This window comes from Oncorhynchus mykiss, chromosome 2 (assembly GCF_013265735.2).
Source record: "Oncorhynchus mykiss isolate Arlee chromosome 2, USDA_OmykA_1.1, whole genome shotgun sequence".
In the NCBI taxonomy this organism is placed as follows: domain Eukaryota; kingdom Metazoa; phylum Chordata; class Actinopteri; order Salmoniformes; family Salmonidae; genus Oncorhynchus; species Oncorhynchus mykiss.
In genome coordinates, this window is record NC_048566.1 from 58206731 (window position 1) to 58222500 (window position 15770).

Below are 15770 nucleotides of genomic sequence, written 5' to 3' on the forward strand. Positions count from 1 at the left end.
GGTAGAGTGACCAGTCGGAAGACACCCCTCATTTAAAAGGCACATGACAGCCTGCTTGGAGTTTGCCAAAAGGCACCTAAAGGACTCTAACACCATGAGAAACAAGATTATCTGGTCTGATTGTAAGGGGTGTGTAACTGGTGGCAGGGAAGTCAAACGCAGGAAAGCAGGACTTGGTGAATAGCCGGAGCAGTTTAATATATAAAACTAACGGCATATAAAACAACAAACACATGGGTACAAAACCCATAGCGCACCAGTAGCACGAGTACTTACAATAAACAATTCCCGACAAGGACATGGGGAAACAGAGGGAATATATACAACATGTAATTAGGGATTTGAAACCAGGTGAGTGTGAAAACAAAACAAAACAAATAAAACATGAAAAATGGATTGGTGATGGCTAGAAGACCGGTGACGTCGACAGCCGAACACTACCCGAACAAGGAGAGGAACCGACTTCGGCAGAAGTCGTGACACTGATGAAACCAAGATTGAACTCTTTGGCCTGAATGCCAAGCGTCACGCATGGAGGAAACCTGGCAGGGACTGGGAGACCAGTCAGGATTGAGGGAAAGGTGGGGGCAAAGTACAGAGAGTACAGAGAGATCCTTGATGAAAACCTGCTCCAGAGTGCCCAGGACCTCAGACTGGGGCAAAGGTTCACCTTCCAACAGGAGAACGACCCTAAGCACACAGCCAAGACAACGCAGGAGTGGCTTCAAGACAAGTCTCTAAATGTCCTTGAGTGGCCCAGCCAGAGCTCAGACTTGAACCCGATTGAACATCTCTGGAGAGACCTGAAAACAGCTCTGCAGAGATGCTCCCCATCCAACCTGACAGAGCTTGAATGGGGCTGCAGAGAAGAATGGAAGAATCTCCCCAAATGCAGGTGTGCCAAGCTTGTAACGTCAGACCCAAGAAGACTTGAGACTGTAATCGCTGCCAAATGTACTTCAACAAAGTACTGAGTAAATGGTCTGAATACTTATGTAAATGTTATATATTCCCCAATTTTTTTTTAAATATTTGCAAAAAAAATCTAAAAACCTGTTTTTACTTTGTCATTATGGGGTATTGTGTATAGATTGATGAGAATAAAAAAAATATTAAATCCATTTTAGAATAAGGCTGTAACGTAACAAAATGTGGAAAATGTCAAGAGGTCTGAATACTTTCCGAATGCTTTTGATACCATGGTATTTGATACCATTCCACTTATTCCACTCTAGCCATTACCACAAGCCAGTCCTCCCCAATTAAGATGGCATCAATCACCCGTGCCAGTAACTGCCGATCATCCCTTGAGCAAGGCACTTAACATGCTCCAGGGGCGCTGCTCTGACCATGCTGCTCCACTTTGTCGTGTATAGTTGTGTGGTGCTGTGACACCAAAAATGAACCAATGTATTTTGTACGTGTATATGGACCAACAAAGATTCCATTGTATTATACAGGTTTTTTGATTTACAGCATTCAACTTTATTTAGACTACATTAAAAAATATATATTTTTGTACTTTTACTCATGTTTTTTTTTTTTATAATATGGTATTGTTATACTGGCATTGCAAACAACTGGGAGGACCACATACCAGTAGGCAGACATGTGGTGTGGGTTTTTTCAGTGACATGTCTTGCTGCACCTACATTTCTTATGACACTGATGACCAAATTCAACAGCATTCTTCAATCCATTGTGTATGTTGCAACAATGACTGACAGTTGAGAAAATAGAGAACAGATTCAATACCATTTTTAGGTAAGCTAAATATGAATCCTTTATTTTCAAAAACCATACACAGTACTCAATAAGTTTCAAAAATAAATATCAACCACAAGAACCATTTACACTGCTCAAATTAAACAGACATTAAGTACTTTTTTTTAAAACCAAATATTGAGATATAAAAATGTTTAATCCATAAAGAGATTGATAAGCATTCATTCCCATTTGTGGAATGAAACTACAGAGAAACACAAAAGTGACCTACGGAAACGTTCTCCCATTTTTACCACCTAAGCACTTTCTTTGGATTTGTACCCATCTTCACATGCAGTTTGTAATTGCAACACAAGGAAGAAATCCAAAGTAAATATGTAGTCAAATTAACTGTGACCCTGACATGGATTCCACAAACATAAAATTGGTCCTGTACTGTGAAAAGTTGCATAAAAAAAAGTGTAACGAAGTTAATCATTTTTAGACCGTAATGTAACAAAACTATTTTTTGAAATACAGTTCTCCACTGCTCAGGACCTCTTTTTTTTGTTTTAGCGTTCCTGTTTTTTTTTTTAGGTTTCAGCTTTTTTTTTATAGCACTTGGTAAACATGTAGGCTATTTCCAATGACAGTATGAGGGTATTTTGACTTTAGGCTTGCAAAATGTTTTGAATCATTTTCAATCCTCTCCCAACTGATGATACCTTGACTTTTGTGACAGATGAAAGCTACTTAGCTCTCTCTAAGAAGATACAAAGCTAGGCTATATTTTACAAAATGTAAGTCTCCCTAAAGGAGGTTTAGTGCAATAAAGTACTCTGTGCTGAGAGTCGAAAATCTTTTGTGTCTTGAGTATTTTCTGTTTCCTGGAGGGTCATTTCACAAAGCAGTTTCGATATGTTAGTCAAACGAAGCTGGAAACGACTATCACTAAATCAACTCGTACTGTACATGTTAACGATACGGAGAATCAAGTTATTTCAGTTAGCTGGACAAACCCATTGATACTATTTGGTGAAATACCACTCAGGTCCTTAAAACCGTTCAATAATTTGAATTAGGTTATTTTTGATCAAACAACAACTTTCTCTTGATTTCAAAATCCTAAAAATAACAATCTACTCGCTTTACAAAATGTTCTCTAGGGAAACATCTGAAACAGCAACAGGTTTCTCCTTTCTTTTTCTGTAACGTATGGGTCTTATTCTGGATTCATAAGGAGCCTTTTCAATGGATCAGTGGTCAGTGCTTATGATCAGTGGTCTAGATTGAAAGCACTAAGGACACAAATAGGAGCTCCACCACATTCCAGTAGTCATGAAATTGAGTTTTGGAACAACGTTAAAGAGATTCCCCGGTACTTTTGTATACTTTTTTAGCCAGTAGTTCTGAAAGTAGCAGCACTCACGAGCCGAAAGTGGTCCCTGAAGATTGCTTACTACGTCACATATGTATGGAAATGTGCACCATGTCATTTCTCTCTCTCCCTCTCTCTCTCCCCCGTGTCCACTGAGCTGTTGGGCCTTCCCTGCAACTTCATTGGATAACACTGGGCAGGCGTCCTGCTAGCTGTCACTCAAATGTTGAAGCTCATTGGCTAGAACTTGAATTGCTATGGGGGTGACCCACGTGGGGGGGGGGGGGGGGGGATGTTGGGAAAATTGCAGTGCAAAACTTCAAGAAAACAACCACTTTCAAAATAAGGATTTCTTGGCTAATTGAGATAAGACAGTAATTATGCTCATAGATTATGCAGGTATGTACTACATATTGACACATCCAGCCCAAAGCTGGAGGTTTAAAAAACTATTTCTTAGTCACCAAAGTACCGGAGCGTGTCTTTTAATATTTACAGTGTGGAAGTGTGAACATGGATATTTGAGGACATTTTCCCAGTTATTTTCCTGTCTTCTTATAAACATTTAAAACCAATTTCTTATTACTTCGCTAGATATTTCTATGTACCTAGACAAAAACACACCAAATAGTACCTGCAGGCATGTTAGTTCAGTTTCAACAGAAACCTTACTTTTCTCCTAAAAGACAGAAATATCTAAAATACGTTATTTATTTTTTCATTTTGCAGTATGCAGCCCCACTTTGTACATATTATAACGTTGGTTTTTCACGGACAGTCAAAGTTTCACAAACGTGTAAACAGGGTTGCTTTCACAACATGAATGAAATCATAAAAATATAAATAGCCAATGCGTGAATTCTTTACAAGTACTGCTGATGTACAGCAATGCATACCAGTCTCCCTGTTCATTTAATAAAAATGAAAATGTGCACCACGCAAAATGTGCACCTCTCCTCGATACAAGACCCAAAAATGCTTTAGGAACCAAACATATAAGTAAAAACAGAAACCCATGAGGCTTCCAGAAGCCCTCTCTCTCCACATATTGTTAAGTGGGCTGAGGTGAGTGGGTAATTACTGGTATTAGAGCCCAGCTCAGAGGGAGGTCTCCAGGCTGTGCAGCGGGCTCCCAGGGCGCGGCGGCAGCGCAGCACTCTGGTGGATCCCGCCAGTCTTTGGGCTCTCTTTGTATAAGGGGATGATCCTGTCCACAGCATTATTGTTCTGGTTGGGCGTGGACGGAAGGGTTGCCAGCGTCGAGGGTGGGGGCAGGGTCTGTGTAGCGTTGCGCTTGGTGGGAGCATCGTCCTCCCCCTCTGTGTCGTCGATGAGGGGGATCTGCGGCTCCGAGTCTTCTATCCGGAACTCCGGGGTGGTCATGAAGTTGTGGATCGAGTTGCGGGACTCAGGGGTCTCCAGGCCTTCGTAGGGGGACAAAGTGTCTTGGAAGGCATTCACTACACGGATCTGGATGGTTTGGGGATGAAGACAGTCAAAATTTTAGTATTGAGTCCCCATCGAAAGTTAAAGCACAATCCTGAGTTTGAATCCTTGGTTTGGTGTAAAGCTGAGGGATGATTGTAAGCTGAGATGTATAACTTAGAGTTGATCAAACAAACCTGAGTCTGGATCCTGCCTAGGCCTCTGCACCAGAGCACCTGCCCCCTTCTCATCTCCATTTCACCATGGTCGATCTCGTCCAGGTCATCCATCTCCTCCAGCTCATCCTCAGGGATCTCCTCCTGCTGCGTACCATGACCTGCAGACTTCAGGAACTTCAGCCGACTAGTGGGGACAGTGGTGACCACCTAGAAATGAACAGACAGGAACTCAAATGTTGTCACTAATTTGTGACAAAACATTTGTGACAAAGCTTCATAACAGCCAAGTAGATCATTGGAAGACATTAGAAACCTGTGAGAATCTCACCTGGCCCCATAGAAGACATCCAAAGCCCAAGAACACACACCAGAGCCACTGGTCGATGCTGAGGCCCACACAGCTGAAAGGTTTCCCTCCAAACTGAACGATCACAATCTGAACAACAAAACACAGGGTGATTCAAGAGCAATGTTATTTTCTGTCCAATATGAAATCTCCTCTGTGTGGATATCCTGTATGGATCCGAAGGCTAGCTCACCTGGATGATGAACGTTCCGAACACAATGGAGCAGAAGATCATGTTTTTGAAGATGCCGTCAAAGACGTTGCGCTCGCCGTGGATCTTGCGAGCGTTGATTTCATTGAAGAGCTGCATCATGACGAAGGTGTTGAAAACAATGGTGTAATGTTCCGAGGGAGGTGCATGGAGAGGCGCATACCTCCCACTGTCAATGTCGAAAATCTGCTCTCCTGTGGTGGCAACATACAGGTACATAATAACAAGGCCCACTGGAGACAAGCAATACGGATCAAGTCATTTATTAGATCAATACATTTGCTTTCATATCTTCATAAAGGACAAAGTTAGATGTCCAATTGGCACGACTAACTAATTTGAACCCAGGCGGTACTCACCTGGTAGGGTTGCAAAGCTATTGGTAATTTACCAAAGTTACCGGAATCTTTGGCAATCTATGGAAATCTATGCTAACTATGGTAATTTATACTTGAGTATAAAAAATGTATTCATATATAGTATACACTTTTTATATCAAAGGGCAGTGGTGGAAAAAGTACTCAATTGTTAAAAGTGAGTCACCCAGTAAAATACTACTTGAGTAAAAGTCTAAAAGTATTTGGTTTTAAATATACTTAAGTATCAAAAGTAAATGGAATTGCTAAAATGTACTTCAGTATCAAAAGTAAAAGTATAAATTCCTTATAAACTCAGCAAAAAAAGAAACGTCCACTCACTGTCAACTGCGTTTATTTTCAGCAAACTTACATGTGTAAATATTTGTATGAACATAAAATTCAACAACTGAAACATAAACTGAACAAGTTCCTCAGACATGTGACTAACAGAAATTGAATAATGTGTCCCTGAACAAAGGGGGGGTCAAAATCAAAAGTAACAGTCAGTATCTGGTGTGGCCACCAGCTGCATTAAGTACTGCAGTGCATCTCGTCCTCATGGACTGCAGCAGATTTGCCAGTTCTTGTTCTGAGATGTTACTCAACTCTTCCACCTTGGCACCTGCAAGTTCCCGGACATTTCTTGGGGGAATGGCCCTAGCCCTCACCCTCCGATCCAACAGGTCCCAGACGTGCTAAAAGGGATTGAGATCTGGGCTCTTCGCTGGTGACGGCAGAACACTGACATTCCTGTCTTGCAGGAAATCACACACAGACGAACAATATGGCTGGTGGCATTGTCATGCTGGAGGGTCATGTCTGGATGCACCTGCAGTAAGGGTACCACATGAGGGAGGAGGATGTCTTCCCTGTAACGCACAGCATTGAGATTGCATGCAATGACAACAAGCTCAGTCCGATGATGCTGTGACACACCACCCCAGACCATGACGGACACTCCACCTCCAAATCAATCCACTCCAGAGTACAGGCTTCGGTGTAAGGCTCATTCCTTCACTCGTCAGTGAAGAGCACTTTTTGCCAGTCCTGTCTGGTCCAGCGACAGTGGACAGTGCCCAAAGGCAACGTTGTTGCCGGTGATGTCTATTGAGGACCTGCCTTACAACAGGCTTACAAGCCCTCGGTCCAGCCTCTCTCAGCCTATTGTGGACAGTCTGAGCAATGATGGAGGGATTGTGCGTTCCTGGTGTAACTTGGGCAGTTGTTGTTGCCATCCTGTACCTGTCCCGCGCAGGTGTGATGTTCGGATGTACCGATCCTGTGCAGGCGTTGTTACACGTGGTCTGCCACTGCATGTACAATCAGCTGTCCGCCCTGTCTCCCTGTAGTGCTGTCTTAGGCGTCTCAAGGTACGGACATTGCAATTTATTGCCCTGGCCACATCTGCAGTCCTTATGCCTCCTTTCAGCATGCCTAAGGCACGTTCACACAGATGAGGAGGGACCCTGGGCATCTTTCTTTTGGTGTTTTTCAGAGTCAGTATAAAGGCCTCTTTAGTGTCCTACGTTTTCATAACTGTTACCTTAATTGCCTACCGTCTGTAAGCTGTTAGTGTCTTAAAGACCGTTCCACAGGTGCATGTTAATGAATTGTTTATGGTTCGTTGAACAAGCATGGGAAACAGTGTTTAAATCCTTTACAATGAAGATCTATGGAGTTATGTGTTTTACCTAATTATCTTTGAAAGACAGGGTCCTGAAAAAGGGACGTTTCTTTTTTTGCTGAGCTTATTAAGCAAACCAGACAGCACAATATTTTTTTTATGTTTTAACGGTTAGCCAGGGGCCTACTAAAACACATAATTTACAAACAAAGCATTTGTGTTTAGTGAGTCCGCCATATTTAATTAAGTACTTTAAACCACTGTCTAGGGATGGATCGAAATATAGAGAAAGGTTACCTGGAGGAAAATGGGGGAGGGTCATGCTTTTTGAATTTCAATCAAGGAAATCCATTAATATTATTTTTTTATCTAGTCAAGGGGATGGTCATGTAATTTGTCATTGATAAAATCTCAATATTTCTCAGTGTTTGAGTTGTTTATCTTTGTGTGCTTGATGCTGCCCCTTATCTCTGATTCTCTGCTGGGCGGGCAATATCAATAGGCTATAGGCTACGAAGTGCATCCTCTGAGAGGCACAGAGCAAAGTTATATTTCTAATATAGCTGCTGGGATGGTACAAATACAACTAGGCTGCATTATGCCCATTACTCCCTGAGCCCGGGCTTGCTCTGTTCTGGCTGATCAAAAACATTTTTGTGTGCTGCCTAACCAATGGCGGTGCTGTGTAGGCCTAAAGTGGCAGTTCAGGAGGAGAGTCAAAGGCTTCTTCCGAATATTTTACTTATTTATTTGGCCTAGGCCAAAAACTCTTGCTCCAGGACTAGCCTATAGCCCAGGTCTTTCCAACCCTGTTCACGGAGAGCTGCTCTTCTGTAGGTTTTCGCTCCAACCCCAGCTGTAACTAACCTGATTTACCTTATCAACCAGCTAATTATTAGAATCAGGTGTGCAAAATGATGGTTGGAGTGAAAACCTACAGGACGGTAGCTCTCCAGGAACAGGCTTGCTGAAACCTTCATTTTAAACACCAATTGTATTCACTATTTATTCTTAGGATAATGTTTTCATTAATTGTATTATTTTATATATATTAGGCCACAGATAGGGCCAGACATAATTACAGACACCTGTGATAATCTGAATTACCCAAAAGGGCCACTTTGAAACTTTCCAGTAATATACCCTCCCTTTGCAACACTACTCACCAGTGAAGAGCAGGGTGAAGATGACAGTGAGCTGGTAGACAGCATGGCCCAGGATGTTCTTCATCATGGTGCGGGAGATGAGGGGCTTGTTCCGGCCATACGGTTTCCTCAGCAGCAGAGACTCGGTGGGGGGCTCAGTGGCCAGGGCCAGGGAGGCAAAGGTGTCCATGATCAGGTTCACCCACAGCATCTGGACAGCTTTGAGAGGAGAGTCCTGGGGGGAGATGTAGTTTGGTTTATGTATAGCCCCCCACTTTTCAAAGACCGTTGTAACTTGTAGAGTTGATTAGAAAAACTCCCTATAGTGAGTCAGCCGCTCTCTAGTTGACCGATGCGTCCCCTTTTCACGCAGAAAGAAGATGGGAAGGATGGACATGACAGCAATACAGTGTCTCACCTGTGTGATGCATGCTCCTGTGAAGGCCACGATGACAGCCACCACGTTGACTGTCAACTGGAACTGGAGGAACTTGGAGATGCTGTCGTAGACGTTCCGCCCCCACATCACCGCCTTGACGATGCTGCTGAAGTTGTCGTCTGTCAGGATGATGTCTGAGGCCTCTTTGGCTACGTCCGTGCCTGCAATGCCCTGTGGGCACAGCATGTCACAGCGCATTAGTCGCAGGACCAAAAGTACCCGTCTGGTCAAATCAGAGAGACAACATACTCATGAAATATTGATGGGGTATAACATACGCCAGATCTTGAAGTATAAAAACACCATACCATGGCAAATCCAACATCCGCTTTCTTCAAGGCAGGGCCGTCATTAGTGCCATCTCCTGTTACAGCAACAACTTGTCTTGGTTCTAGTACAGTGCTATCCATTATACCTGTGAACGGAGGCAAGCATCATCTAGATAGATAATAATAATAATAATATGTAAGACCTAAAAATGTATCTGTAGTGATAAATGAAAAAATACCCCCCAAACATACCTTTTACTAAAGTATGTTTGTCAGTGGGTGAGGATCTTGCAAGCACACGGAGTTTAGGCCAAATCTTATCAATGCGTTCTTGCTCAATCTGGAAGTAGATTGTTTCTTGGGTCACTCTATCATCACCATTTTTTTTCACAGAAACAGATTCATTTTGTGAGCGAAAGATAGGAATATTACCTCTCCCAGTTGGTTTCTTATCCGTCGGTTGAACTCTTTGCCGTCTATACAGAGGAAGTCATCTCCGGGGTGCACTATGCCACACTTACTGGCAATGGCGCGAGCCGTGTCGATGTTGTCCCCTGTGACCATGCGCACCGTGATGCCAGCGCGCTGACACCTCTTAATGGCGTCAGGAACCTAGTGTGGAAGAAAAATACTTTATTTTTCCGATTATGGAAATGTGTGTTTTGTTTATAATCTAACACCCCAAGACACACTCAGAAAGACCTGCTCTCCCCTTCAGGGGAATTATACATGTACATTGTTGAGGGTTATATCACCACAAACATCTACCTCCTTGAATTAATTGGACCTTTGCAACAAGGACCTTGATTGGGCATATCCCGCTTGCCCTTTTACCTCTGGCCGCACAGGGTCCTCGATGCCCACCACACACAAACAGGTGAGGCCGGTGAGGATGTCAGTTTCGTTTTCCCAGTCAGGCTCGCCGTCGACCGGGGGGAAGTCCCTGTAGGCCAGGCATATGGTCCTCAGGCCCTCGGAGGCCATGGGCTCGATCACATTCTTCACCACATAGTCTCTGTCCCTGGGCTTGAAGACCTTAGCCTCCCCGCTTGCTGTCATGATCTTACAACACCTGCGATGAGACAAAGAGGAAATCTATATTAGGTTTCGGGACAAATAATACTGGGAGAGTTCACCGAGTTAATTTGCAGGAAAGCAAGAAACTGAAAGTGCCAGCCTACTTCTTTAGGAGGATCTCGGAGGCTCCTTTGCTGAACATCCTGTAGCTCCCATCTGCGTTCTTCAGCACTGTGCTCATGGACTTCCTGACTGAGTTGAAAGTGTAGACCTTGAAGAGCTTCTCCTCTGGGATCTCATTGCGGATGGTCATATAGTCACGTCTCAGTTCCAAGACAAAGCCCAGCAAGGCACATTCGGTCTTGTTGCCCACCTGGCGTGGCAGCCCGCCCTCCTTCTCAGGAGACTGAGACAAACCATTTACACGTTAAGGTCAGTTCCAAACTTCAAATCAACTAACATAACTGATACTTTGTACGACAATGTCCCATTATATCAATGCATGATTTAAATGAAAGTCTGAGTTCTCAGATTTCAAGAGGATTTGGCCCTGGCTTGAAATCCCTGACCTGGCACTCAACGTATTTGCTCAGATGTCAATGAACGATTGCTATGAAAAGAGCTGTATTGCACATCTCTTTGTGTTCTGTTTGACAGAGGTGAAAACCTCAACTCGTAGTCTCAAGTGAAGTATGTTCACTTACCATGATCTTGGATGTGTACGCACAGTTGACTCCGATGCCCATAATGAGCAGGTCCAAGACTTTGCCTGGGATGAGGTCAGACTCAGGAACCACCCTGTAGTGCCTATCTCCCAGATAAGCCTGGACCACGGTCATCCTGTTCATGGTTAACGTCCCCGTTTTGTCAGAGCAGATGGCTGTGGCGTTGCCCATGGTTTCACAGGCATCCAGGTGCCTCACCAGGTTGTTGTCTTTCATCATTTTCTGAGGAAGAGAGGAGGCTATGATTTGGGATCTGGCAATGATTTTCCTAATTGCTCTTGTCTGTAATATATATATATATATATATATATATATATATATATATATACTATAGTAATATAGTAGTGACAAAGTAGTGATACCTACTTTGACAGAATACGCAAGTGAGATGGTGACGGCCAGGGGGAGACCTTCGGGTACGGCCACCACAAGCACGGTAACACCAATGATGAAGAACTTGACGCAGAACTGAATGTAGATGGGCGTGCAGTCCGCGATCCACGGTAGGCCCTGGATCCAGAAGGTGTCCACCATAAACAGAGTTATCAGGATGATGACTGTCAACCCTGACATGAACAGGCCTGGACAGAGGAAAAGATAGTAGTGCACTGTACACAATGAGATAAATATTTGCAATAATGACAAGCTGGGACAAGCTGCTGCGGAAATCAAACACACTTTTCAACATTCAGAATTCCCTTGTGATGGTCTTACCCGCTTTGCCGATCTGCACCGCTAATTTGGTCAATTTCCCCTGGAGCACAGACTTCTCCTTCTTCGGGTGGGCTTTCTTCTTCTCCTCCCCTTCGTCGTCACTGTTGAGGGCCTGCATCTCCACGCCTGCACCATCCTGAGACTTACCTGAGGGAGAGGAGAGGACGAGTCCAAAGACATTTAAACAAGGATTGTTGATGCAGCCGAATAAAAAAAAAGCATGAAATGGGAAAAATAGTCGGGAAAATAGTACATTGGTGTGTAAGGGTTCATCGTGAGATGGCACTGCTACTGCTTGGAAACAGATAGGGGGTGCTGTTCTGTGTGATACACCGCACGACGCTGTGGTGTTTGGTTGACAGTCCTTAATCCGAGACTGGGGATTATGGCTCCTTCTAGGCTGAGATTCTTTACAAACAAATTCTTCCACCATCATCCCAAAACATGCCCACGTTCTGTAATAGCACAAACACACACGCACCAGAACCCTATATGCTCAAAACTTTTAAAAGTGAAGTAAAGGGACATTGTTCATCCAGGCAAATGTGTGAGTGAGTGTGTGTGTGTCTGTAAGTGTGTACAGTATGTGTGTCTGTAAATGTGAACAGTATGTGTAAATGTGTACAGTATGTATGTCTGTAAGTGTGTACAGTATGTGTGTCTGTAAGTGTGTACAGTATGTGTGTCTGTAAGTGTGTTGATCCAAAAACAGTACATAAAGGTTGTTAGCTAAGGGAAGAAAGGCACGGGGAAGAATCAGCTGCTGAGCTTAAGAGCTGTAATCTCCTTGGTCCTAATCACCATGAACGGAGTCAAGAGCACCTGCTGCTCGGACCACAGGAACACACACATGACCATATGGCGTCAGGGACACACAGGGCCACATTCAGACTATACACACTTCATGCACAAACCGGAGCCCTATACTATGAATTTAGTTTGGTCAACCCTTCAGATCTAACCTGAGCCATATACTACAAATCTAGTTTGAGGACTTAGTGGGGTACAGCACTTTCAGAATGTATTCACACCCCTTGACTTTTTCCACATTTTGTTGTGTTACGGCCTTTAAATGGATTCAATTTAAGATTTGTTTTGTCACTGGCCTCCACACGAAACCTTTATAATGTCAAAGTGGAATTGTGTTTTTAGAAATATTTACCAATTAACTAAACATGAAAAGCTGAAATGTCTTGAGTCAATAAGTATTCATCCCCTTTGTTATGGCAAGCCTAAATACGTTCGGGAGTAAAAATGTGCCTGACAAGTCACACAATAAGTTGCATGGACTCACTCTGTGTGCAACAATAATGTTCAACATGATTTTTGAATGACTACCTCATCTCTGTACCCCGCATATACAAATATGTCTACGGTCCCTCAGGCGAGCAGTGGATTTCAAACAGAGATTCATCCACAAAGACCAGGGAGGTTTTTCAACGCTTCATAAAGAAGGACACCTATTGGTGGATTTAAAAAAACATTTAAAAAAAAAAAGGAGACATTTAATATCCTTTTCATCATGGTGAAATTATTATTTTCCCTTTGGATGGTGTCTCTATACACACAGTCACTACAAAGATACTGGCGTCTTTCCTAGGAACATACTGAATGTTTGGTCTTAGAAGTAGTTTTCACATACAAACTTTATATTATTAAGGAAATCGTTATTTTTGCAAAGCATTTAAAGCATGTATAAAAAAGCATGTGTTTTTTCAGATCAAACACACCGCTGGAACGCCAATTAAGCTGTTTTCATGTCACAATAATTTGAAAGATAACTCGGAAAACCAGGTGTTTTAAATTGGCGTATACTTACTGCGATTTTGACCTTTGGCCGCTCTAAGATCAGCAAAGTAAGGCGTTTTACATGACTATTGCATAATCTGCCTACTGCCATAATCCGTTTAATATCAAATCATTACTGTGGATTTAAACGCACTCATTGACAAACTTACCTTTCTTGTTTTTCTCATCTCTTTTATCTGTGGAAAAAAATAAACGACTGCAGTTAATCATTTGTCCATTTACACATCAGCAAAGAGCATCTCACTATTGCAGAGTGGCAAAACACTTTTAGTTCTAATATGTTCCCTTGGATGTGAGTTCCCTTGACGGCTAGCCCTTAGACACTGAAGTGGAAACTATGAGGCGTGAATGCTCTGACATTTCTGTCTTAACTTCCTAATACAGTCCTCACTCACTCTGAGAATCCCCTGATCAATGATATTGCGACGACAAATGTAAACAAAACACTCCCCTAACACAATTAGCGGCTATGCACCAGGTTGGTTAATTCACAGGCGGTAACGTTTTTTTGTAGCCCTGGTATGTCAGGAGAAGTAACGTCCTTAGTCCAACGGACCCATCTGCAGTCAGTTAACTAACTGAGATGTTAACCAACTGTGTCTATAAGTCAGCAACCTCTATAGCGCTCTTACATGCCGTAATTAACCTGCACCAAGATTCAGCTGCAGATACTCTATGTGTATTGTGGTGTAAGGTGGGAACTTCCTCTATTTGGCACAGCATCTGAGTGGGAGTGTTGAAAGTGCATGTCCCTCTCACGCCACTGGCAGACACATCATACAACTCAAGATCGTTGAACAAAAAGCATCATTTCATTTGACTACTTTCAGGAATTATTCTTTGAACCCTTCAGTTAATACGGAGCTAATGTTGCAGGGCTTTCAAGCTGTCACAGATTACAAAAGGGAAACCCAGCCGCGAAATGTCCACCGATGCTAGCCTAGCAGACGAGCTAAATTCCTTCGATGCGTACTCCAAGGCAAGCAACACTGAACCAAGCAACAGTCCTCCATAGCACATCAACACCATCATTCCAGACACCCTGTACCCACTCCAAATTCCATACCGCCCCAACAGATCCACAGATGACGCAATCTCTGTTTCACTCCAACTGCACTCTCCCACCTGGACAAAAGGAATACTTATGTAAGAATGCTTTTCATTGAGTACAGCTCAGCAAGTTTGACAAACACCATCATCATGTTTACTGACGACACGATGATGGTATGACTGATCACTAACAACAATGAGGCAGCCTCTTGGGAGGAGATCAGTGTGGCGCCAGGACAACAACCACTCCCTCAATGTCAGCAAGACAAAGGAGCTGATCGTGGACTACAGGAAACGGAGGGGTGAGCATCCGTTTCCACATCAATAGGGCTATAGTGGAGTGGGTTGAGAGCTTCAAGTTCCTCAGTGTCCACACCACTAAGGAATTAACATGGTCCACACACACCCACATAGTTGTGAAGAAGGCACGACAGTGCATCTTCCCCCTCAGGACGCTGAAAAGATTTGGCATGGGCCAGAGATCCTCAAAGTTCTACAGCTGCACCATTGAGAGTATCTTGACTGGCTGCATCACTGCTTGGCATGGCAACTGCAAGCCACCCGACCGGAAGGCGCAACAGAGGGTGGTGAGCTCCCTGTCATACACGACCACTATACCAGGCGAGGCAGGCCCCAAAAAATGTCAGACTCCAGCCACCTGAGCTATAGACTGTTCTCTCTGCTACCACATGGCAAGCGGTACCAGTGCACCAAATCTGGAACCAACAGGACCCCGAACAGCTTCTACCCCCAAGCCATAAGACTGACAAACAAGACTGCTAAATAGCTAATGAAATGGCTACCCAGACTATCTGCATTGATCCTTTTTGCACTAACTAGTGCTGAGCGATAAAAAAAAGAAGATAAAACATAACATTTCAGTTAAACAACTGATTGACCAACATCGGTTACATTATTTTAATTCCATTTCCTTTATTTTCTTTTCTTCTGTGAGCTCAGTTTCTGAGATAAATCAGTTTAGCGCAGAAAACGTGCTAATTAACTACAATGACCACAATCCATTCGTACTTGTCGAGAGAGAGAGAGAGAGAGAGAGAGAGAGAGGAGCCAAAATAATGTACGATCGAGAGGGATAGAGAGCAGTTCCTTCACGAGGTATCTCTACCTGAAAATGTATGATCTAAGTGATAGTTGGTATTTCAGCATTCATAAAAGTATGCCTTATTTACTTTGAAGAACAGCAGCTCAATGGAGATGAGATGTTGACTTGGAATGAAATAATAAAGTCACCAAATAAAACAAATGTAATATACACAACAACTGAAATATTTTATTAAAGTAAAGTAATGTGAATAAATTACGGTTAGTAAGCAGTAATTGTCACGCCATGATCTGTTTCACCTGTCCTTGTGCTT

General features: G+C 43.1%; 1 protein-coding gene across 2 annotated transcripts in view; it reads right to left on the reverse strand.

The window, feature by feature from the left end:
- Nucleotides 1-1765: 1765 nt before the first annotated feature.
- LOC110492633 (plasma membrane calcium-transporting ATPase 1-like) overlaps nucleotides 1766-15770 on the reverse strand; it is a 39678-nt gene continuing 25673 nt past the window's right edge. The window contains exons 7-21 of one of the 2 annotated variants that reach the window (XM_021567063.2): nucleotides 13494-13520; nucleotides 11536-11682; nucleotides 11188-11402; nucleotides 10801-11043; nucleotides 10261-10502; nucleotides 9914-10151; nucleotides 9512-9691; nucleotides 9332-9419; nucleotides 9119-9225; nucleotides 8790-8981; nucleotides 8393-8606; nucleotides 5226-5437; nucleotides 5015-5122; nucleotides 4705-4893; nucleotides 1766-4552 (exon numbers count right to left, since the gene is read on the reverse strand). In XM_021567063.2, coding sequence (XP_021422738.2) covers nucleotides 4181-4552; nucleotides 4705-4893; nucleotides 5015-5122; nucleotides 5226-5437; nucleotides 8393-8606; nucleotides 8790-8981; nucleotides 9119-9225; nucleotides 9332-9419; nucleotides 9512-9691; nucleotides 9914-10151; nucleotides 10261-10502; nucleotides 10801-11043; nucleotides 11188-11402; nucleotides 11536-11682; nucleotides 13494-13520 — 2774 coding nt within the window. In that variant the 3' untranslated portion in view covers nucleotides 1766-4180. The remainder of the gene's footprint in view (nucleotides 4553-4704; nucleotides 4894-5014; nucleotides 5123-5225; nucleotides 5438-8392; nucleotides 8607-8789; nucleotides 8982-9118; nucleotides 9226-9331; nucleotides 9420-9511; nucleotides 9692-9913; nucleotides 10152-10260; nucleotides 10503-10800; nucleotides 11044-11187; nucleotides 11403-11535; nucleotides 11683-13493; nucleotides 13521-15770) is intronic. The other variant, XM_036951841.1, reaches the window with a different exon arrangement.